Raw genomic sequence first — 22,604 nt, forward strand, 5'->3', positions numbered from 1 at the left:
CTGACTGCTGTGCTCCATCTGGAAAAAGAAAAGACTAGCATCAAACTAACTAGAGCCCCCGTACCGAATTCCCTTCAATCCATTATTTTCTGGGCCTACCTTTCTTCTCTTAGCCTCATGACATATTAGTAGCCCAGCATGAGAAGCCCATACCACAAACTGGGCCAAAACGGGCCGAGCTTGATCCAGTAGGTACATCCGCAGAAAAAGGCCCTCCTCTTTCTCATCCTCCTTGTTTTTTCCCGAAATTCCCCAGGCTCACCTCGCTCGCAACCTTCCCCAGCCATGGCGACCGCGACGCGGAGGCTGTTCCCCGCGCTCCTCAAGACCCTAGCTCCAGCCGGTGCGCGCGGCCTCTCCACTGAGAAGGCTGTCGGCGTCGCCGCCGTCGTCGGCAGCCACACCGCTAAGTGGATGCAGGTATACGCATACATATACCCCCTCTCCTCACCGTGCCCCCATAATCTCTAGATTCCGATCCGCCTTGGCCTCGTGAACCCAGACCATTTCCGTGCGGTTCTTGCCCGATTTGGCGGGAAGACCTTGGCTTTAGGGTTCCGCGTGTGGTTATGCTCGGTGTGTAGCCCGCGCCGGTTAACTGGCTCACTGCCCGTTTCTAGTTTAGGTCGTCCTCGGTGTCGTTGAGACATTTTGATGCGCCTGAGGAGTCCTGGTCATCGATTAGTTCTTACAGGCTGCTGGATGCATGTTTTATGTTGACGTTTCTGTGTGTTCCTTGTTAGATCTGCAGGCCCTGTCTTTTAGATTTACCATTCATCATTATATTGCTAGCGTATGTGAATCTCTCAGAGATCATAGTTATCACAAATTATTGATCGTTGGTAAACTAAGTATGCTTTGATGCCCATGCAATGGTTTACTGTAGTAGTTGGCTAGTAGCATTGTGAACGGGCTATAGGATCATGTTAGTGACTTCCTGTTCAGGCAGACACTGCTTCTATATGACATTTTGTTTATCGTGCCTTGTTCACATAGCTATGTGCCTTCAAGGACACGGGAATGGAATCGATAGTTTTTTCTGCAGTACCTATAAGCTTAACATGTAGTGGGTGCGCCTTTAGGTAATAAGCACTGTTTCCTAAAGTAAAAGAATATATTTTATATAGGCTTGCAGACTTTAGTTATGCTTGGATTAGATTTAAGTTTTTTTAGCTGATTCCTAAGGGTGCACCATTTGGTAATAAGCACTGTTTTCTGAAGTAAGTAATTTATTTTGTATAGGTTTGCAGACTTCAGTTATGCCTGGATGAGATTTAGGTTTTATTTAGCTGATTCCTAAGGAAGCTATCATCTTGATGCAATGTGTATAGGTTTCAGCTGATGAATGGGAGCTCACTATTGAATGTTTGAATCACACAGTTTTGCGCCATGTGTTTAACATGTCCTGTAGGTTATTATGTTTTTTGTGTGTTGAGATGAGTTTCCATTGTTGATCACATGAAACAAGTTTTTTCACTTAGGAAAGGTAGGTGGTTGTTACAGAGCAAGCAGACAAAGCAGGTTCTCAACATGGCTCTTATATTTTGTTTTTTCATCTAGTATTATGACGACTCACAATTCACATCAAGCACTATCCTGAATGCTGAATGTTCCTGAAATGATTTATTGAGTGGAGTAAAGACCAAAGTTCCTTGTTTGTAGAAACAAAACGACTACCGGAAATGATTTATTAATTCTGTAGTTTCCAATAAATATCCTTGAAACTTGGAACTACTTCAGGATCTGTATCTATATCTGGTGGGTAGCATCAGTTAGTCATTGTTTGTATTGGAAAAGTAAAGCCAGGATTTGAACCCTGGGCCAGGCACACATGAGAAGAGTCTTGCCACCTGACTGCCTGAGTTCTCATTCAGTTTAATGTTTAATAGTTTATCATTGTGAGACCATGATAAAGTTTTAGCTTTTTGGCTGCTATGATATTTGCTAAAGTTGCAGACCTTTTCTTCCCCCCCCCCCCCCCCCCCCCCCCCCCCCCCCTCTCATCTGGATCACTTTTCTTCCCATTCTATTTTTCTTTCATTAAGTTTATTTGTTTTAGGACACGAGCAAGAAGTCACCAATGGAACTGATCAACGAGGTACCTCCAATCAAGGTTGATGGTCGCATTGCTGTCTGTGAAGGGGGTAGGCACCAAAGCTGAATATGCAAACTCTGTTTATCTTGCACATTCTCAAACTGATGATCATATCATACATTTTATGTAAAACTGACTTACCTGTGTGCTTGCTGCATTGTTTCAGCTTCTGAAGGTGTTGGACTTGGCCACCCGATCGAGTATATTTGCCTTGATCTGGAGGCACCTAATGTATGCAAATACTGCGGTCTCCGTTATGTTCAAGTTCACCATCACTAAATAGGGAAGATATTGGCGTTTACTGCTGCAGAAGTTTGGAGTTGAGGAGTTTATGCATGCACATTTGTTTCACAATGTTCTGCTAGTGTACTTTGTACTATGCTTGAGGGCAAAATATTACCTTTGATGATCATCCTCTTTCCAGATGACTTTTTAATAATCTTGTGTTAACTGTGGGTTGATTTTTCTATAGACGAATATGCTCCCTTTCAGAATCTATACAAGTTATGTGTATTGAAATCCTACTCTGAATATGAAAAGTACGGAAATAATTCTGAGGGCAGTTTAATCTCAGAAGTTTTAATTTTGTGGAGATCCATGATCCAAGCGATTTCCTTGCTGAGCCAGTTTGACTTACTTTTGGGACCCATGTGCTTAAGTGCCGTGCTTCCTTCGACTCAGAATTTTTTCCAGTCTTCCACGGATTCGTTGAGCAGCTTTCCTGGTTGTGTATCCATCTACATCTTCATGTTCCTACAAGATCAAAGTGTTTTAGTGACTTCAGAAGTTCAAATAAGTAAAATGTATGTACTTGATTAAAGTCATAGTTCAACTTGATTGTTCAAATAAATAAAATGTATGTTACTTGATTCAAGTCATAATTCAACCTGATTGTGAATAAGAACACTGACGCGTTGTATCGAAGTGAACAAAAAAAATTTCCAGCATTTTTATGGCCTTTTGGTTATCAATGACATTAAATTCCTAAACTACCCTTCCCTTGCATTTGAAAAAGCCCAAGCCTGTTAGTATAGGGGCAAATCGGCATGACCTGGACGCTGAAAAGGACCAAAGTGCAAAAACGGTCATTAACTGAAAATAACCTCTTTCCACTGGCCACACAAAAACCATTTGGCCACTCAGATTCCGAGTCATCCCAGAGGCCAAAGGACGCTAGGATTTATTCACGCAAGTGATTGATCTTCTCCATGCCTCGTAACAACAATCCCTTCGACGAAGAAAATGTCAATCCTACCGCGGTATTCATGGTCACTCAAATTCATATTCTTTCCAATGATCATTTCATCTATAAACAACGATTTTCTATAGTTCAATCTATTCTCTTGGAAGAAGTCACGTGTTGGATGATCTTGCATCAATACCTCTAGATTATGTGAACAATTTGTTCTAAATGCACCAATGTTCCTCTGGTTGGGAACGTTTGGGATTTCTGGTAAATTCTTTTGCATTCTGATCTGGCTGCAAGGAACTATTGATACGTGAATTGAAATTTATCAGAAGCATCCAATGCTAGATCTTGCATTCCTCATGGGTTCTATCTCATCCATGCAACGCTCATCATATATATTCATGAATTTAGTCAGGGTGTCAATGCAGCAAAATAACATTATCAGTTTATCATTTGCAATGCCTTTCAGAAAGCAGCGGCAACAACAACACCAGCTTCTGTGCCGTCCAGGAAATCATGGCTCCCGGCAGGCTTCGGAGGAAGTGGCAAGCATAGCGCAACCATCGACATTCCCCTCGGGGTACATTATTGAATTGTTCAATGTTCTTGTACTGAAAGTCGATGCACACTACATAATCTTGGTGTTCTTACAAGATTAGCATGATGTTTTATCCTTGTATTATGGTGTTCTGTTGCTTGTAGGATCCTAAGAAGAAGGAGAGAGAGCTGCTGTCATGGGAGCAGGACCTGAAACGGCGGGAACAGGTTCAGTCGAACATCTTTTCATTCCTATTGATCCTATGAGATCACTTCCATAATCAACTAGAATTTTTTAGGTGCCATGTGTTCATTTTAATTGGTATAGAACTCTTTCTCAGTGTTGATTTTGTTAACCAAGTCCTAAAAAGTGTGGGATTTGCTGCAGGATATTAAACGGAGGGAGGATGCAATGAACAGAGGTAGATCTACTATACCATTTGCTTTATGCTTCAGTGTGTTCAGTTTCGTCAGAGTACTGAAGATTCATTTGTTTGCGCAGCTGGTGTCACTGTGGAAGTGAGAAATTGGCCGCAGTTCTATCCCATCATACATCATGATATAGCCAGCGAAATACCAATCCATGCTCAAAAGTTGCAATACACGGCGTTTGCTAGCTGGCTAGGTACTTGACTTTGAACCTATATATCTTTCCCTATTTCTTGAAATCATAGCTGATATTTTTTTCACCCTGAATTGCCATTCATAGAGTTCATCATTTGTGTTGGTTCTTTTTTCCAGGACTGATTGCCTGTCTTGTTTGGAATCTGTTTGCTGTGTTGGTGGAATCAATTCATACTGATGGTGACCAATGTTTCAACGTCCAGTCAATCCTCTTCAGTATATATGTACATTTTTTTCTGATAGATTTCTGATTTGCAGACATCGTTATTTTCCTCCTCGCTGTAATCTATGCAATATCTGGGTGTCCTCTTTCATACATACTTTGGTACAGACCTCTGTACCGTGCCATGAGGTTTCTTCAAACTATTTCAAGTTTCGGTCATTATTAAACAGCACTTTATAGATATGCAAATTTTGAACTTGGTTCTCTGCCATCTGTTGTCCAGAACTGACAGCATGGTAGCCTTCGGCCAGTTCTTCGTCTTCTACTCGGTAATTTTCTGTGTTTAGTCAAGTTTCATGAATCTCAAATTTAAAATCTTGGAAAATTCTAGAAAAGTAAAATTTCTACTAATATATTCTCATAGCTTGAATTTTCTCACCTTTTCGATTAGAAAAGTTTTCTCACTCGTCATCTTCTGATCATATAATGGAATTCTATGTACTGAGTATCACAATGGCTTGATATGTGCCAGGTGCATGTTGGATTTTGTGTCATTGCTGCAATTGCTCCTCCAATAATATTTAGGGGAAAAACTCTCACGTGAGTATAATTAGTAAAGTTCTATTTTTTTCTGAATTTCCTTTGCGATTTCTCACCACCATTTCTTTACTAAATCAGGGGTGTTCTTGTTGCAATAGAAGTTTTAGATGGAGATATATTCAATGGCGTAAGCTGTCCTGCATTATTTATTTTTTAATAACATTTTTATCTCAGTTCATGATCCTTTAAGCTAAGTGAAATCCCTTCTGAGAGAACTAATAGTCAGATTTTTTGGAGTACCGCAGGTGCTTTATCTTTTCGGTTTTGCACTGTTTACCTTGGAATCTCTTATAAGCATCTGGGTGCTTGAGGTCATTGCCTATTTCTTCATTTATTTCATCCTTTTCTTGTTTAGCTGCTTATTACAGTTTATCTTTATGAACTCATCTGATTTGGCAAAGATGAAAGTCCTAGCATCAGTTGCATGAATTTTATAAATTCCTCACTCAATTACTGCATCAGATAAGTTTTTCCTGTATCATTATCATTTTTTTTTGTTTGTATGAGTATTGCTCTCCGCATCTACCACGCGGTATCATTATCAAATTTACTGCAACTGTATACTAAACTGGTGGTACCATGATCCTGATCCCTCTCTCTTTTTTGTAACTCTTTTTGCAGAGAGTGTACATGTATTTCAGAGGGCATAGGTGAAGAATGGCAATGAGATAATGAAGTCATTCAGAAAAGTAGTTTATCTGAGAGCAATATCAGGGTGATAGGGTGTAAAGCAGAAAGTTCAAGATTAGAAAATAATGAATTCGCTATGCCTGGTTATTTTTTTAGAAGATAATTTTTTTGATAAGGCTGTGCCTAGTTATTGTTGTGTTCAGATCTATTGCGATGTTTGAATGGTAGTGTTAGTCCCCCATCAAAAATCAGTTGCAGAGGTTTAGAAAGGAAATGCTATGATCAGATGTTAATCCTTTGGTCAGAATAGTATGTGTGTTCCACCATTTGACATCCCCAAGTTAATAGTTGTATCTGTGTTTATGTTTCCAATCTATTTCAGATTTATCAGTATACTCTGTGTTAAGGGTATTATAGTCATTGTACTAATCTAGTATTTGGGTGCTCTCATGTACTACATATACCCCATTTGGGGCTGTTCAATAGAACTGATTATCCATCCATTCCTCCTCTTCTCTCATTCTAACACTATGGAGGCAAGTTTAACCCTTAAGACAAACATGCATCCTTCTAATGTTTAAGTTACAAACTTTCTCAGTCGACTCTAAGTCCTGTTTTGATCCATGGAATGATGCTCATCTGAAAATTTCGAAATATGCTCTAACATATCATCAGATGAGCGAATTTTGCAGTATCTACTCCTAGCTATGACCACAAAAAATGGAGTCTCAGCAATACGTGGTACCCATAAATTTATCATTATGTCCCAATGGACGATAAATTAAACAAGAAGAGATACATGAGCAATATTCAGTTCATTTGGCGGTGTAGCACATAGGTCAGAACATACTCAGAAGAAAAGGGTCAGATTCTTCGCATCTTTAGTTCTATGGAAATAATAACAGCACCTAGCAGGTGCATGCAATGCTCAATCAAGGAACAACTGATTGCATACAGAAATACGATTGTTCTTAACATTACGTAATCTCCTGGTACAACTAAACAATGATTCCTGATGTCCTACAAGAACATGCTAATCAATCTCATACTGTTACACAAACTGTGGGAATATGATCTCCAGTTCTGCTTTTGTCTAGTTTGATTTGGATATTACAGAACATTACGAGTCGGAGTCATCTCCAGAAAGGTTTGACTCTGACCTGCCTTGCCTCTTCAATCCCTCCTGAATTCGATCTTTAATGGCAGTTTCCTGTCGAAGGAACGAAACCAAACCAAATGCAGTTTGTGGTCACAAATTACTTCTAGAAATGATAGGTTACTAGAATATTCCTTATAACTTGCTTACCATCATGTGGCAACCTTCCTCAAACTTCTCAAGAAACCCAACAATCCAACGGTCTGCATTCTCCATCCACTCCACAGGGTTGGTTCCAGCTATCTTTGCCGCACTGTGAAACTGCGTGTGCATCACATTTGATATCAGAGTTTTACGAATCATGTGAAGGTCTGTCTCAAAATAGTTGCAAAGCAACTTGATCACCTTCTCTTGATGCTCCTTCACCTTCTCCCTTAGCTTGCTAATCCCCATGTTGACTCTCAGTTGCTTCTCCTGATCAAATCACAACAAAATGACACGATTGAGAGGCTATTCTCATTCTCCTGTCTTCGGGAGAAATTCCTGTGGACGAACAAATCACCTTAACATAGCTGACGCCAAGGTCTTTACGGCTGTACCCCCGGGTCAGATTCCGCATAATGTACTGGTTGTAGTCCTTCAAGATCCTCATGATGATGTCCGATGTCGAGATGCCCTCAGTGCGCTTTGTCTCCTTGAACTTCCCAATAGCTTTCACCTGCATAGACACAATCATCTGGCATTCCTTCACCTGATCATCAGAATTCATAGATGCCTAAATGACAAAACGGGGAGATTCAAAGGTCCTAACAAATTCATAGACATCATTGGCAGCTCCACTCGTGTCAGCATATCTGAAACAGTCAGATTGCATTAGTCACCTCTCCTTTGATCATTTGGTCAAACTTTGTTGCATCAACACACACTTACGGGAGCGCGTCGTGAGCGACATAGTCGATGTTGTGCTTGTGGATGAACTCCTGGTTGATCACCCATGGAGCATCCGGTATAACCTCGTCAACCCACCTTTGGAATTCAATACAGGTAACCAAAATAGTCAGAGAGAACCCCCATCAGTTTCGGTGGCAGTGCCACCACTGAAACCCTGAAAAATGGGGAGGTGGAAGCTTACTTGCAATGCCGAAGCGATTCATAGCGCTCGTCCTCGGTCATGACGGTCTTTCCTTTGTACATGTGGGTGATCTCATCACTGCAGCAACCTACCAGCAAGTAGGTGTTGGGAAATCTGCCGAGAGAAATTTAGCAGAATTCAAGTTAAAAACTGATATCAGAATATATGAATTTCCGGACTTTTCACCATTTCTTTTTTTTAAACGAACTTTTCATCATTTCTTCTAACTAATCACCTATACTATTTATATCGCTAAATAATCAGCAAGCAGTCTGCCAATCTTTTCAGGACAATTAATGACAGTTGGTAGCTGCATGTTCGACCAGTTCCACATGGATTTTCTTTTTGATGTTCAAATTAATGAGTAAACGAAAATAAAACAATCTGAGCGACTTTACAGGATCTCTGAATAATCCAGTTGCGAGGTAAGCACAGGATCTGGAACGAGGCAAAATAAGACGGGAAAAATTAAAGATCGAATGCATGGCGAGGCGCTCACGACTTCTTAGCCTGTTCGAGCGCGCGCGCATGACCGAAGTGGAAGAGATCGTAGATGCCGTCGGCGTACACCCTGAGAGGCCGCGCGTCGGAGCTCACCGACGATGGCGAGGTCTCCGCCACAGCCTCTATCGCCGGCTGCTGGTGCGGCGCCGGCGCCTGTGGCGAAGACATGGGATCGTACCAAACCGTCTGCGCCGCCGCCGGCGGCGGCGTCGCCGTTGCCGTTGCCGTTGCCTCCGGGACGGCCGCGTCCTCCGCTGGCTTCATCGGCACCGCTGGATCCTGGTCCGTGGCGACGAAAAAAGGGCGGCAACTGTTTTGGTGGACGCGGGAAAATAACGACCGGCGCAACTGGAACGGCCAAAGGGGAAAAAGTGACGGTTGGTAGATTGCAGGAACGCTGTGGGTCGCACAATTCGAGGGAGGCCGTTGCTATTTACGGAACGGCGAAGGGGAAATGCTGTGGGTATACGTACTAGTAAATTTTTTTACAATGGCCGGGGGGATTTATTTCATTTGTGAAGTTTCTTATTCGCAACGCGTTGTATATGATAGAATTTGCTAGAAAAATCTTAGCAATTCTAAGTTTTCTTTGTTCCGAAACTATGCAATCACATGTTCTCCATCCTGCTATGCTCAAAACTTGGGTATGATCTCGTAGGCAGCACCGCATCAGTGCTGCTTGCTCCTTTTTAGCAACAAAATTGGAAGGCTGCCCCGTCAGGACTGCCTTATGATGAACTAAATGGGTTAAGAGTCTGGATATGGTGATTTAATTCGACTCATATTGTTGTTGGTTTGAAATGTATAATTCCAAAGCAAAAGAAAAGAGGATTTGGAAAATGTTTCAGGTTCCTGCTCTTTTTCTTGAATGAATGCTCAAAAGCATGTCATTTTTACTAATACATACACCTGGGGTCTGAGGCTGCAAAGCATGATAACCTTCAGAAAGTTCAGTATTTTTTCCACATAATACCATGATTGTAACCTTCATCGTTGTGCAACGCCAATATCAGGTTGTTTACATCAATAAACATAATTCATAGGAAAAGGATATGGACAGCCCTAACACTGAAATATGTAAGTGAAGACACATTGACACAAAGACAACATTCTTGTATTACACCTGTGGTCTTCAACATCACTATTTTTCCAATAAGGGAGAAGATTAGAAAATACCACAAAGGAAAATTAGCAAAACATACAAGCCAGCCGAAGAAAGAGAAGAACATCTGAATTAGTCTGCAATTCTGCATTGCAGGGGTAACGACAGGGCAGGTGATCTTGTTTCGAAGGTCTGTACTCACTGCTGCTGAGGTTGACCTCCAAGAACCTTCCTAATGCTGTGCCGCTGCTCTGACGACAACCTCTTAGGAAAATTGACATCGAACTTGATCCTCAGGTTGCCTCTTCTCCCGTTCTCCTTGACGATAGGCATCCCTTCCTTTGCAATCACAAGTTCATAGCCAGGTGTCACCACATCTGTGAGCTTAATCACCAGGTCACGCCCGTCGAGGGTCTTCAGATTGACCGTAGTTCCTGCCAATGCATCCACCAAATCAATCTTCCGGTGGACCAGGAGATCGTTGCTTTCTCTTGTGTACAGATCATGGGGCTTCTCATCGATAACAAAGACGAGATCGGCAGGGAGCTGGTTTGGCTGCTCGTTGCCCTTGTCGGAGAATGTGATCTTCGTTCCCTTCTTCCAGCCAGGCTTTATATCGATTGTTAAAATCTCCGATTCGGTCCCTAGTTGCCTGTTTAAAACCCAGCAGTAAGAGAGCTGAGGTAAGACTGTGTTAATCTGTTCAAATTAGCATTTTTAGTTTATTTATGACCTGAAAATTGAAATACAATATCCTTGTAACTACAAACAAGGGTGTGCTTTTGTAGGTGAAACACGTCTAGCTTCTAATTGTAAGCTGAGTAGTCTCAAAAGTGAAAGATGATGCAAAGCAAGAACCCAGCTACAAAAAATGCTTACCCATTCGGCTTCACAACGTTCCTGGATATCTTCATCTTGCGTGTTGAACCTGCGTATAACTCTTCAAGTGAGCAGGGCAGTTTGGTTTCCACAGGCGGCGGCTTCCGAGCCTGACTCGAACTGGTGCCAACCGATTCATTGTATGATCTGAACTTGTTTTCATTCCCACCCAACCCACCGAAAGTGCCAGCACCTTCTGTCTGGAACCTCATTGACTTCGCTCGCCCCATGTTCTCGAAAGGCTTGCTGCTGCCAAAGAACTCAGCAAACACGTCTTCAGCATTGCGAGGATTGAAACGTTGCTTGGCAGCCCCATTCATGGATGTGGAACCACCACCATCTGCAGAGGCCTTCAGACCTTCCTCGCCATACTGATCATATATCGCCCTCTTCTGGGGATCACTCAAAACCTGAAAGAAGCGAGCATTGTCTGTCAACTTCTCTTTTCAAAAAACTTCCTGTCATATCTGAAGGAGCAGAAATGAGCAGCCATAGAAATTACACACAACGTTATCACTCGAGGCAGGATCGACCACTCGATCAGGATACCACAAAGGTACATATTCAAAACCGACATAACACACAGTTGACACGAATTCGCAAACAAAACAACTAGTAGTACTATTAATCTCTACTAGCCAAAATGTATTTTTCTCTGCAACAAGCACACGAAAATATATCCAAAACGTGCTTGCAATTCAGAGGTAAACCAGTAGCAACTTGTACCAAATACTAATCAGGGCTGTGCCGCAAAAGCTAAAGCTAGGAGGCGCTGCAGTTACATCCAACGTAACTGCAAATTAAAAGAAAATGTTGCGCTGCAATTCCCATACCTCGTAGGCCTCGGAGATCTTCTTGAATTTGGCCTCGGCTTCCTTCTTGACGTCGCCAGGGTTCTTGTCGGGGTGCCACTTCATAGCCAGCCGGCGGTACGACTTCTTGAGGTCCTCCTCCGTGGCGTTCCGGTTCACCTTGAGCACATTGTAGTAGTCCGTCCCCATCTCCAACGCTCATGCCAAGAACAGCAAGAGCAGCAACAGAGCACAAGAGCGGCAACAGAGCACAAGAGCAGCAACAGAACAGCCACCACCTCCCAAATCCCAACGCAATCAAATCCCTTCCTGGATCCACGCGAACCGCTGTCGTATCCTTCACGACGACTTCCCCCTCCGCCGATCCCCAATCTGAATTCCCCAAGAACCGCGTCAGATCAACAATGCCATAGGGACAAGAGGAAAAACCGCCTCCTTTGACCCTGCCTGCCGACCATTCCCCACACAGGGCAGGAAGAGCGAAAAGCCTTGCGTGCACTCTCAAACCGCGGCACCAGCGGCGGCGGCAACTAATTCAGTGCGGCCGCGTCACACCAAGACGCCGCCTTTCGCCGTGCTCCTGGGCCAATCCGGGCCAATCAAGCTGAGACACCGACCGCGGCGCGCGCGAATACGCGGAGGCGGCAACTTGGCATAAAGCGGTGTGGGAATGGGTCTTCGCGGAAGGGGCCAGGGCAAGACGGCGACGACAATCCGGTGCTGGAGGATGGAGATGGCCGGGGGAAGGAGACAACGGGGGGAGATCTTGGGAGGCGAAGGACGCGGCCGGAAGGGACGTAGACGACAGGGAGAAGGAACAGGGGAGACGCGCTATTATTGGCCCAAATCGGGCTTCCGTTTGCAAAAATAGCTACGCGCCATCGGGGAAACGTATCCCGGGGCGTCCCCGCTGGCACCGACATGTGGGCCCCACGAGACCCACCTGGCTCCTGGGTTTGTTTTGTGTGCGTATTTGAGCATTTCTGGATGATGCTTTGTTTGCTCAGAGACAAGGACATGCGAGAGGCGTGTTTGAAGGGATTCTCTGGAGCAGTTTTTGGCTAGAAATGGTTTCCCCATGTTTCATTTTTAGAATATGTTGATAGGAATTCTTCGTATTTAGTGTCCTCATTAGATAGCAAAAATAGGGCTTCTAGTGTGGTCTGTAGGCAACGTTTTAATTATTGTTCGGTTGAATGTCTTTTTTTTTGGGATTATTTACCCTTCCAAACTAAGGTGCATCGGTTCATTGCCACCATCTATATTGGCATGTATAAATAATCGACTTGAACAAGTAACTCTACAACAAGATTAAATAGGTAAACCCATAAAAAAGATTAAATAATTAAAGATAATAGTGCAACGATGTCTTTCGCCCTGTTCGCTTGAGTTATGAGCCGTACTTTTTCAGCCAACGAACAATATTTTTCTCTCATAATAAATCAGCCACAGTACTTTCAGTTATGTCTTATTAGCCAAAGCAAAGAGGGCATTTATTAGTACTCCCATGGACAACAAAACTTAGGCAGCAATAATGTGCTTGCCTCCACTCATTAACAAGAGTCAAATCTTCTCTTACTTGCTCATGCATTGAATACTCCATTAGTTTGATTCGATATGATTTGCTTCCATGACAGATTCAGGTTTGCTTTTCACTGCCACAGGAAACCCTGGCACCATAAACGAAAAAGAGAAAAGGTTTTAGGGCCGGTTTGGCCAGGCTCTTTCGTGCTCTGCCTCCTCACTACAGTGCTATAAGAGCCACAGATCATGGCTTCTTCTGACTCCACATTCATTTTATGAAGAGAGAAAAACGGCTCGTGTAAGGAGGAGCAGGAGCCACAAGAAGCCGTGCAAAATAGGTCCCAGCCATCATTAGCATAGCAATGAATAATTATGAAACACCCATTCTTCATCGCTGGATTGCTGATCTGTTTGAAAACAAATGCTTGCTACAAATAATAAAATTCGAATTGTGGTATACACTATATCATGCAAATGTTCTACAATAAACATACCGAAACATCGGTAGACGACATTGCAAGTTAGGCCTTGTTTAGTTTCTCCCCTAAAGTTTACTCCATATCCCATCGAATGTTTGCATGGAGTATTAAATATAGACTAAAAAATAACTAATTGCGCAGTTTACGACTAATTTTCGAGACGAATCTTTTAAGCCTAATTAGGTCATGATTTGACAATGTGTGATACAGTAACACATGCGCTAATGATGGGTTAATTAGGCTTAATAAATTCGTCTCTTGTATTACTGACGGATTCTGTAATTTATTTTTTTATTAGTATCCGAACACCCTATACGACACTCCCATATAACACCCGATAGGACACCTCTAAAATTTTATACCCTAAATTTAAACCACACCATAGTGATTTGGTAGACAAAGGGAGCGAAGGATCGGAGCAAGAAAAAGGCCTAGTGGAGGGAGGCACGATTAGGATCTCTGCACGTTGCCGCCCGTGCAGAATTTGCAGAAACCAATGAGCCATCAATTATTATTGTTACGTACACAGACATGAGATGCGTAGGGTATCATGAACGCTCGATATATGAAATTCGAGATCATATATACTAGCATAAATAGTACTCAATCGGTTCTAAATTATAAGACGTTTTAGTTTTTTTAGATACGTAGTTTTTACTATACACATAGATATACACTATGTCTAGATACATACTTAAAGCAATGTATCTCGAAAAGCCAAAATGTCTTATAATTTGAAATGGAGGGAGGAGATATTAATTGTTGCTTGTGGTAGTCTTAATACAACCTATTGATAACCAAAATTATCTATTTTGTGAAGTTGTTAAAATATGGAACGGACTTCACCATTGCGTTCCTCTCATCAAGATGGTCAAAAAAAACATATATGGAACGTCTAATTCGGAGTCCGGATGAAAGAGTTATGCCCCCGAAAAGATGCTCCGTTGTCGGGAGTTCCAGACTTAAGTCGGGACTTCCGATTGTCGGAAGTTCCGACAGTTGTTGGGACTTTCAGGAAGCCTGAAGAAACTTATTCGGGAGTCTAGGGTTATCCCCACTTCGGGAATTCCAACAAAAGTCGGGACTTTCCGACTATCGGGAGTTCCGATTCAAGTCGAGACTTCCGATAGACCTAACAAAAAACCCTGTGTTCTCGTTATTCTTAACTTGTGGGAAACTTATAAAATAAGGCTTGGAGAGGTTTTCTATTGGGACAAGACCACCCCCTCTATATATGAGAGGATCATGGCCGATTGAGTTCCCATCTATCCAATCGACAAACAAATCAACCTACTATCTCTACTCCAACCATTTTACTCTCTTCTCCAACCACCATGCTGTTCATCTCTTGATCCGATGACCAAGGATGGCGTCCTAGGCTTGTCGACCGACCTAGGGAAACCCGACGATGTCCTTGCCCTAATGGGGTCCCTTCCGGGTGAGAGCTTCGACGGTTTCTTTGCTAGTTTGCCTAAAAATTAGCCGATTCTTCGTCACGCAAGCACGTTGGTTATCCTTTGGTGGTTTGCTTGTAAACCTCTCCATTTTTCACCACGGAAGCGTGACATCCTTGCTACGTTCTTCGGTCCATAGTGGCCCGGGCGTCCAAGGCCCTGTTGGTATGTGATTCGGATCACTTCCGACTGTCAACGCGCTTTTTGGCGACTCCGCTGGGGAAGATTGGTTCGGCTATCTCTTATAGCTGATCTCTCTGACCTAGCCTTTACTCCTCATTGATCTATCTTCTAGTGCTCGCCATTACCATTGCATCTGGCCCAAAAGGCCAATCGCATCTGGTTTTGATCCCTTGTGTTCTCGTTTGCTATTTGGCAGCGTGTTGCGCTTGCTATTGGAAAATTTAGCAAGGCGAATAAGTTCTAAATCATGGAGTACCAAGGCGTTGCATCACAAAACTATTACAATTACCCCAAGGTACAGCTTGCAAATGCATCTTATGATCCCAATAATTATTTTGCAAGTTCTATGAACTCTCATGTTGATGCTGCTAGTCATAATCATACTAGACTAGTCCATGACGCGCGCCCTCACGCACGCCGGCAAATCACCTGATTAAGGCGCAGGCAAAAAATATGTTTAATCTTTGGATGGAAACAATATTAGGAGTTTAATATAGACTGGTGAAAGGGCTCGCACCATCGCGCGCACGTGCAGTTACAAATGTAGAGACTGAATTGGTTTGAGATATATCATGAAGTACTTATGGATATTCATAATCTGAGTGAATGGAAAAAATGATGATACATATAGGAACCTAAGCCATTGGTTTGAGATATACCATGAAGTACTTATGGATATTCATAATCTGAGTGAATGGAAAAAATGATGATACATATAGGAACCTAAGCCTTTCTTTCACCTAACTTTGGACTGCAGATAACGAAGTACAGAGTGAAACTTGGAAGGAAGCTGAGACTGGCCATTTTGTAAGGTTGTAGGAAGCACAACAAAAGTAAACTAAATGCAAGTACCTATGGTCAGATGAGTCCATTTTTGGCAGAGTTCGCATCTGTGCTTTTTTATTTCTTGGACACATGAAAAAGATGAGATGGACAATTAGAAGTGCTGCATAGCTTAAACCATAACTGTGACGCCAAATAATCACAAAAACTTTTACCACTCTCGTTTTGTTCATGACTGCGGACTCTGCATAAGAATCGCCAAGGCAACAGTAGCCAGTAGACATTGATCAGGATGTACCTTCTGAATCATGTATTGTAGCAATGCAATATGAATCATAGTCCCTAACCAATCAGAATAGATTAAGTACATAGCAAACCAGAAAAAATCACTTTAGGTTCGAAGCAGGTGCACATATCCTATGCAGGTGTATAACTATTTTTTTAAGAAACCAGGAAAGAATATCCTATGCAGGTACACATATCCTATGCAAGGGCAGTAACAAAAAGTAGAACTTGCTATATTCACCAGCATATATATATATATATATATATATATATATGATTCAAAACCCCACAAATATGCCGGTTCGAACACAAGAGCATTAGCTATAGAGCAGCCACAATTTTAACTAACTTGTCATACGAAGATAGATGTGTGTACTTAACTTTTCGTCAACAATTAGGAGGCATGTATCTTTTGGGGAACTATCACAGCAGCAGAAATACATGCCCATTATGACACAGCAACCAATACGTGGCCTTTTTTTTTGAGCAGTTGGAAAAGATATCTTCGAAATAGAAATTTTATGTAGCATATAATAATATTACGTCATCGTCAGTTAAAGGCATAGATAGAAACAATGTACATAAAATAATCTGAAGGCTATTCTTTTTTCATGCTGCTACAGTGAAGGAAGAAGCGTTGGGTATCTTGACTGTATTCCTGATCTTAAGACCTAGGAAGGCAAACCTGAAAAGTTGACACCAAATTCATATGTTGAATGTTAGATTTGCTGACATAGCACGGTATGGAACCTACGTCCAAGAAATATTAGAACAAGAGAGTGGAGCTTCTTTTTTTTTGTTTTGCTGAGATGGAGGTTCAGCTGCGATTCCATGTGGCTTGTGTTTCAATAAAATGTAGTGAAACAAAGCATAAGTGGAGACTAAATTAGTGATTTGAGAGGAAGTACCTAAGTTGAAAAAAATGCAGGTGGACAACACTTATTATGTTGTACAGTCTGCAGAGATGTGTAGCACTGAATCCATAACGCGGTTCATACATGCCTGAAGTTAAAAGAGGCAGCAAGATTTTGACATGCGGTGACCGGTTAACTGGAACAATGTAGAGGCACTGTTGTGTCTAGCAGAAATCATTGCCATTTCCAGGATAACATGTAAGAAAGGCAGAGGAAGAGGATAACTCACCAAAATGATGAACTGAGCTTGGAAGGTGTTCTCTACGGATTGAGAAAGTGTTGCCCCTAGATAAGCAAGGGAGCCCAACCTAGAAAATACGGACATATATATCATAATTGGATCGGAAAATATCATGGAGCAATAAATCTCTTCTGATTTCACTATGTTCTTTTTTAGGACACACGATAGATCAAAGAACTAACTACTTGTAAATTTGTTCACAATCTTCTTTTCGGACAGCAAATGCACATTGTCTAATATGTGAAATACGTTGCATCATTTTAGACAGGAAACACCTCCACAGAACCTAAAATTTACAAATGTCTTGAAAAATAGGAAGGACTGAGAAAGAAGGCTGTGGACATATCAATGATCAAGGAACATGATCAGTGTTGTGTCTAGCAGAAATTATTGTCATTCCCAGGATAACATGTAAGAAAGGCAGAGAAAGAGGATAACTCACCCAAACGATGAACTGAACTTGGAAGGTGTTCTCTATAGGATTGAGAAAATACTACCCCTAGATCAGCAAGAGAGGCCAACCTAGAAAATATAGACATATCATAATTGGATCAGAAAATATCATGGATATTTAAACAATTTAAAAAATAACAGGAGAAGGCAATCTACTAAGGATAATACCTCTGAATCCACAATAAATAGACAGCCTTCGGCAGCATGCTAAAATGCTGAAGGTGGGTGCAAGAATTTGACTGACTCAAACTCTTAATCCTCAAAGTTCACGGAAGATCCAATCTGCAAAGTGGAGGAAAATGGCAATTCATAACTCTGCATGGATGTAAACCTTGTGGTTATATAAATAAAATCATAACTCAAGGTAACAGGAAGCTATGGTTGCATAATCTAGAATTATCCCATGGCTGTTGCTAATGATGATCCTATGCTGGTTAATGTCAGAGATTAAAATGCGATCCCCACTTTCATCAACTGATATGCATGGTTCAGCACATTGAACTATAGAATATCACTTTTCTAGTACATATAAGTTTACTTTCACAAGGAACAGAGCATGGAATCGCAGATCTAAACATGTCTACATATTTTTTCAAGACCGAAGCATGGAATCGCAGATGTAAACATAGATCTCTCAGTTTAGACATTTAGAAAACCTAACCATAGGGTGATAGTTCCCCTTGCCTTTGTTAAGAGAGGTAAAGATCATGCCCTTTAGGGAGTTACTAACTGTACTGTGAGCAGCTGGGAGTGTAGACTAAAAAAATAGATTGCACCAGGCACAGACCAACTCAATTACTGCATTTAGGATATGGAAAAGGAAAAAAAAGGCAGAAGATAAGGTGAACAAACCCTGGTACACAGCATTAACCAAATCATTTTTGGACACCGCATTGAACTCAATATATCCAACAGATGAATCATCATTTTCTCTTTTTTGCAAACCACAGAAAGCTGTAGTTGTAACAACCAGTCGTCTCTGCATCTTCATTGTCTTAACAGGAGCGCAGTCACCATGTTTAACCTACAGATAACATAAGGAAGATCACAATAGTCAGATAGTTAAGAAAGATCTTGACTCCTGAGATAATCCAGAAGACAGAATTTATTTAGATTGCCCATTACCTTCATCGTAACCAACTTCTCGTTTGGACCTTGCAACATGGATGAGGCGTGAAATGCAGATTGACCTCCTACATCAATGCTGCTGACTGATAAAAGCCGATCACTCTGATGCTTGATCAAATAACTTGAACATTGATCTAAACTGTGCACCTTATCCAAATATAAGAAGTGTATCATTAGTTGACCTATACATGTATATAGAATCAAAGATTATAAAATAGACACATCCAAAGATCTATACGTACTACATTATTGGGCAGTCCAAGCAACCAGACTCAAATATACCAAACAAGAGTTCGCTGTGATATTAATATCATCGATAACAAAGTACAAAACAATTGTATGCAAAACCGACAGCTGAGAGCAGTAGAAACTAAATTGGCCCAAAGCTTAGAAGTTAAACTGCATGCAAAACGAACAGCCGAGAGCAGTAGAAAGCAAACCGGGCCAAAGCTTCTAAGTTGCGAGACCTATAGGGTTTAGCAGCGAGGCAAAACAACGTGAGCTGAAATTAGGCAGGATTCACTGTATCTCATTGAACTTCTTGGAACTTACTTTGATATAGACAAGGGTCGTCCTTTGTAGCTTCGTTACTGACCTTTCTTTAATGTAATTTAGAGGCAGACATGCGAGTAGTTTCTTTAATCAGTTGGACATCTTAAATGGGAATGCAGTGGAAAGTTGCTCATATCCAACTATATTAATTTTAATTGGAAGCCGCGGGTTTACCCTAACTATTTTGCAGGGGCATCACTAGTTGCAACTAGGACCTGTTTTTTTTTCCAGTAGATGGCAAAGCACAGAGCAATTTAAATGTAGGTCTAGTCTTAAAATTACAAATTATTTTAGAAAATACCAAGAACCAAACACAGAAATAGTAAGTAAAATCCAGCTGCAATAATATTTGGATTTGGAGCTGGGATTGGAGACCTGAGGATGCAGCGACCGTGAATTATGTCAACAATGCACACCTAGAGCCAAAATCAAGTTATGCAATACAAACGCAGGAATTGGACAAGATACATAAAAGGTATTCATGCATGGAATCATAAATCCAAACCTAAGGGGTCTGTGAAGCTAACAGGACTCATCAGACTGTAATGCTATAGAAAAAATTCTCGCTCTCAAACACTAGCATCCTATTTTTTAGGTTACATACATAATCAGGTACATACGTCAAGCCAGTTATAGGATGAAAATATTTATGTCCATCTTTCTAGAATTCCCAATGGGATTGAATTCGTACATAGTTCTCATCAGGGTGAGTAGCCATCTCTCCCAAGCACATGACTAAGAAGTTAAAATATCATGTAATGTTTCATGTTGCTACGTCCGCTGACAATTTGATTTAGTATAGCACTACAAAAGATAATCTAAGATTGTAATGGTGAAGTACACAAACCAGCTAATCTGATGACAGAGACTGCCTAACAAATTTTCATTCATTGAGCAATCGCATACTGCATATGACTACTATTAATAGGTTTAAAATGACTCATGGCTTGTCAGTGAATTGCGCCTGATGCAAGCTGTCCAATAGTTAAAGGGGTGTTGGGCATTACTCTAATAATTGGTCGTCCAACAGAAATGGAGTTTACTGGCCACATGTTCCTCCTGCCTATTCATGGTGAGCAAACCCACATAAGAAGACTTGGAAAAAGTTTGTACATAGAATGGAAGTAGAGGCAATAGGAAGACACATAGAAGCGATACCTGAGGAAAGTACCTTTTTATAATCTCCAACTGATCTTGAAGAAGCTTGTGGACGATCTTTTGTTTGTTTAAGCATTAGCATCATACGCTATGCCCTGGAAAATAGAGGATTAATTTGCTGAAGCTGGAGCCAAACTCAAAAGAACAGCGAAGAAAGCGCCAGTTGGATCCAGTGGAGACAGGGGACGCCTCGCACTGGATCCGCCTGCTCGGCACAGATCAGACGCCTCCGTTGCCGGCGCGAGGTCCAGGGCGTGGTCCTAGCTTTAGATCCTCCACCAGGAGGGGCCCCGCGAGCGGCCGCTTCAGATCCACCGCCGAGTTTGCTGACGTGACCTTCCCATGTCCATCCACGGCTACCATGGAGGCCCCTCCGCCGCCAGAGCCATCCGCCGTGTTAGGGCCTCAGGTGGCTGGCCACGCGGCCGTGGGGAACGACCGGTGATAGAGGGGCCAAACCCTAGGCCACACGACCCACTGGCTTACTTTGCGAGTAGGAAGTGGCGTGGCAGTGGTGTTGGTGGAGGAGGAGGAGGAGCAGGAAGAGGAGGAGGAGTGTGGCCGCCGCCACACGGAGGGCCATCGACCACCGAGTTTGGTCGGCACCGTCGCCTCAGTGGCGTGGCGACTCACGAGCGAGGGAGGGAGCGTAGAGGCGAGAGGATGAGGATGGGCATAGCACCGACACGGAGAGTAAATGAAGGACCGAAGGCTCCAGAACCAGGTGGACAAGAACAGTCGAAGAAACGATTTCTGGATGTCGAAGCAAAGATCGAAGGGCTGTAAACGATGGTGGCGACGTGGCCAGCCTGAGGAGCGGCCGAGGCTTGCTGCTTTGATAGTAAGAAATATGTTGCATCGGGTAATACTTTTGATAATGCTCCTTATCATACACATCATAATTAGAGATATTATGGTCAAGAGCCAATGTCTACTATGCATTCTATGAATTTTGATGTTACTAGCAACATACAACATGTAGATCCTTATTCATCAGCTATGAGTTCAGAATATGTGGCTTCACCACAAGACATGCCGATGAATGAGATAATTAGCTATGACAATGCTAATTATTTAGCCAATTGCTCTCAAAATTCATCACCATATGCCGATGCTCCTATTCATAATTTAGCTTCACATACTACTCCCAACTCAAGCCAAATTAATGAAAATTCAGCAAGGTATTTAAGTGCTAATACTCATGATTCAGCTTCACAGTGTTACTAGTAACCATAGCCAAATCAATGGAAATTCAACACCTTATGCAAGGATCAATGCCCATAATTCGGCTTTGTATATCGCTCATGACCATAGCCGAATTAGTGAAATTTCAAGTAAGGCATTCGAGTGCTAAAACTCATGATTTGGCTCCACATATTGCTAATAATTATAGCCAAATCAATAAAAATTCAGCAATATGTGCACATGCAAACAATCGTGATCGGCTTCATATGTTACTCTCAAATCAAGCCAAATCGATGAAGATTTAGCCCACACTATAAATCCATATGGCTCCTCTAAATGGAAGGTGCCCGCTTATCATAGACCGTACCCATTTTGCTATGATTACTTGAAAACTCCTGATGGTTGGTGGGTACCTGATCTTTATAAATTTAGTGGTGAAGATGATAAGACTGTCGTGGAACACATTAGTATATATCTTTCACAGCTGAGCTTTGCCGGTAAAGAAGACTATATGAGAGTGCAAAATTTTCCTTTATCTCTTACTGGTATTGCCTTTGCATGGTTTACATCTTTGCTCCGATGTACTATTGGTTTATGGTCTCATTTAGAGAAGCAATTTTATAAATACTTTGAAAAGATTAATGAGAAAAGACCGATTACAATTGAGTCATCTGCTAAAAGAGGATTGCTAGTGGGCATGAAAGAAAGAATTGATTCAGATGTAAGCAAAGGTTCGGCTACAAAAGTCGAACAACAAAATATCCTTTCCAAATCAACCACATATCAAGAAACAAGTCTTGCTACAAAAAAACATGAGAAGCACAAGAAAATAGCTAGACTTGATTTTTTAGGAGATAAAGGAGTTGTACACTTATCTAGTGATTATCGTATCATTGATGGAG

At 41.8% G+C, this 22,604-nt stretch overlaps 4 protein-coding genes across 9 annotated transcripts in view; 2 read left to right on the top strand and 2 right to left on the bottom strand.

The window, feature by feature from the left end:
- The first annotated feature begins 225 nt into the window (after positions 1 to 225).
- Positions 226 to 2,678, top strand: LOC136501223 (NADH dehydrogenase [ubiquinone] iron-sulfur protein 6, mitochondrial-like). The gene is made up of 3 exons (XM_066496721.1): positions 226 to 420; positions 2,060 to 2,144; positions 2,262 to 2,678. Exons 1-3 carry the CDS (start codon positions 286 to 288, stop codon positions 2,372 to 2,374), a joined length of 333 nt encoding a protein of 110 aa, XP_066352818.1. The 5' UTR covers positions 226 to 285; the 3' UTR covers positions 2,375 to 2,678.
- Positions 2,679 to 3,241: 563 nt separating this feature from the next.
- LOC136500599 (secretory carrier-associated membrane protein 6-like) overlaps positions 3,242 to 22,604 on the top strand; it is a 66,268-nt gene continuing 46,905 nt past the window's right edge. Inside the window, exons 1-12 of one of the 4 annotated variants that reach the window (XR_010770064.1) lie at positions 3,242 to 3,354; positions 3,754 to 3,864; positions 3,987 to 4,049; positions 4,210 to 4,243; positions 4,324 to 4,446; positions 4,563 to 4,625; positions 4,704 to 4,797; positions 4,892 to 4,937; positions 5,141 to 5,208; positions 5,287 to 5,335; positions 5,454 to 5,519; positions 5,830 to 6,098. Coding sequence is in view for 3 of the 4 variants with exons in the window: in XM_066495989.1 (XP_066352086.1) it covers positions 3,304 to 3,354; positions 3,754 to 3,864; positions 3,987 to 4,049; positions 4,210 to 4,243; positions 4,324 to 4,446; positions 4,563 to 4,625; positions 4,704 to 4,797; positions 4,892 to 4,937; positions 5,141 to 5,208; positions 5,287 to 5,335; positions 5,454 to 5,519; positions 5,830 to 5,862 (801 nt within the window). In the remaining variant the exon portion in view is untranslated. Of the gene's footprint in view, positions 3,355 to 3,753; positions 3,865 to 3,986; positions 4,050 to 4,209; positions 4,244 to 4,323; positions 4,447 to 4,562; positions 4,626 to 4,703; positions 4,798 to 4,891; positions 4,938 to 5,140; positions 5,209 to 5,286; positions 5,336 to 5,453; positions 5,520 to 5,829; positions 6,205 to 22,604 lie in introns of those variants that run through there. The other 3 variants (XM_066495989.1, XM_066495990.1, XM_066495991.1) reach the window with 3 other exon arrangements.
- LOC136501576 (choline-phosphate cytidylyltransferase 2-like) lies at positions 6,742 to 8,946 on the bottom strand. 3 transcript variants are annotated; one of them, XM_066497092.1, is made up of 8 exons: positions 8,566 to 8,946; positions 8,067 to 8,180; positions 7,865 to 7,960; positions 7,746 to 7,788; positions 7,497 to 7,652; positions 7,340 to 7,408; positions 7,145 to 7,255; positions 6,742 to 7,048 (listed from the first exon to the last, which is right to left on the bottom strand). In XM_066497092.1, the coding sequence occupies exons 1-8, from the start codon at positions 8,832 to 8,834 to the stop codon at positions 6,959 to 6,961; spliced, it is 948 nt and encodes a 315-aa protein (XP_066353189.1). In that variant the 5' UTR covers positions 8,835 to 8,946; the 3' UTR covers positions 6,742 to 6,958. The 3 variants fall into 3 exon arrangements, with proteins under 3 accessions (XP_066353189.1, XP_066353188.1, XP_066353187.1); XM_066497091.1 differs by having other exon boundaries at positions 7,497 to 7,670; XM_066497090.1 differs by having other exon boundaries at positions 7,145 to 7,408.
- On the bottom strand, positions 9,567 to 12,176 carry LOC136501020 (uncharacterized). Its single transcript, XM_066496511.1, has 3 exons — positions 11,385 to 12,176; positions 10,552 to 10,961; positions 9,567 to 10,324 (listed from the first exon to the last, which is right to left on the bottom strand). Exons 1-3 carry the CDS (start codon positions 11,550 to 11,552, stop codon positions 9,871 to 9,873), a joined length of 1,032 nt encoding a protein of 343 aa, XP_066352608.1. The 5' UTR covers positions 11,553 to 12,176; the 3' UTR covers positions 9,567 to 9,870.

Source organism: Miscanthus floridulus, chromosome 13 (assembly GCF_019320115.1).
Source record: "Miscanthus floridulus cultivar M001 chromosome 13, ASM1932011v1, whole genome shotgun sequence".
Taxonomy (NCBI): domain Eukaryota; kingdom Viridiplantae; phylum Streptophyta; class Magnoliopsida; order Poales; family Poaceae; genus Miscanthus; species Miscanthus floridulus.

What these genes read in the sequence shown, in the direction of transcription:
- LOC136501576 (XM_066497090.1), bottom strand. Translation starts at nt 8,834, where the DNA reads ATGAAGCCAGCGGAGGACGCGGCCGTCCCGGAGGCAACGGCAACGGCA. An exon ending in CTCGAACAGGCTAAGAAGTC is followed by an intron (nt 8,181 to 8,565) that starts GTGAGCGCCTCG and finishes TTCTCTCGGCAG; the next exon opens with ATTTCCCAACACCTACTTGC. An exon ending in CCAATGATGTCTATGAATTT is followed by an intron (nt 7,653 to 7,745) that starts GTTAGGACCTTT and finishes GTGTCTATGCAG; the next exon opens with GTGAAAGCTATTGGGAAGTT.
- LOC136501020 (XM_066496511.1), bottom strand. Translation starts at nt 11,552, where the DNA reads ATGGGGACGGACTACTACAATGTGCTCAAGGTGAACCGGAACGCCACG. An exon ending in AGATCTCCGAGGCCTACGAG is followed by an intron (nt 10,962 to 11,384) that starts GTATGGGAATTG and finishes CGCTTCTTTCAG; the next exon opens with GTTTTGAGTGATCCCCAGAA. An exon ending in AACGTTGTGAAGCCGAATGG is followed by an intron (nt 10,325 to 10,551) that starts GTAAGCATTTTT and finishes GGTTTTAAACAG; the next exon opens with GCAACTAGGGACCGAATCGG.
- LOC136501223 (XM_066496721.1), top strand. Translation starts at nt 286, where the DNA reads ATGGCGACCGCGACGCGGAGGCTGTTCCCCGCGCTCCTCAAGACCCTA. An exon ending in ACACCGCTAAGTGGATGCAG is followed by an intron (nt 421 to 2,059) that starts GTATACGCATAC and finishes TATTTGTTTTAG; the next exon opens with GACACGAGCAAGAAGTCACC. An exon ending in CATTGCTGTCTGTGAAGGGG is followed by an intron (nt 2,145 to 2,261) that starts GTAGGCACCAAA and finishes GCATTGTTTCAG; the next exon opens with CTTCTGAAGGTGTTGGACTT.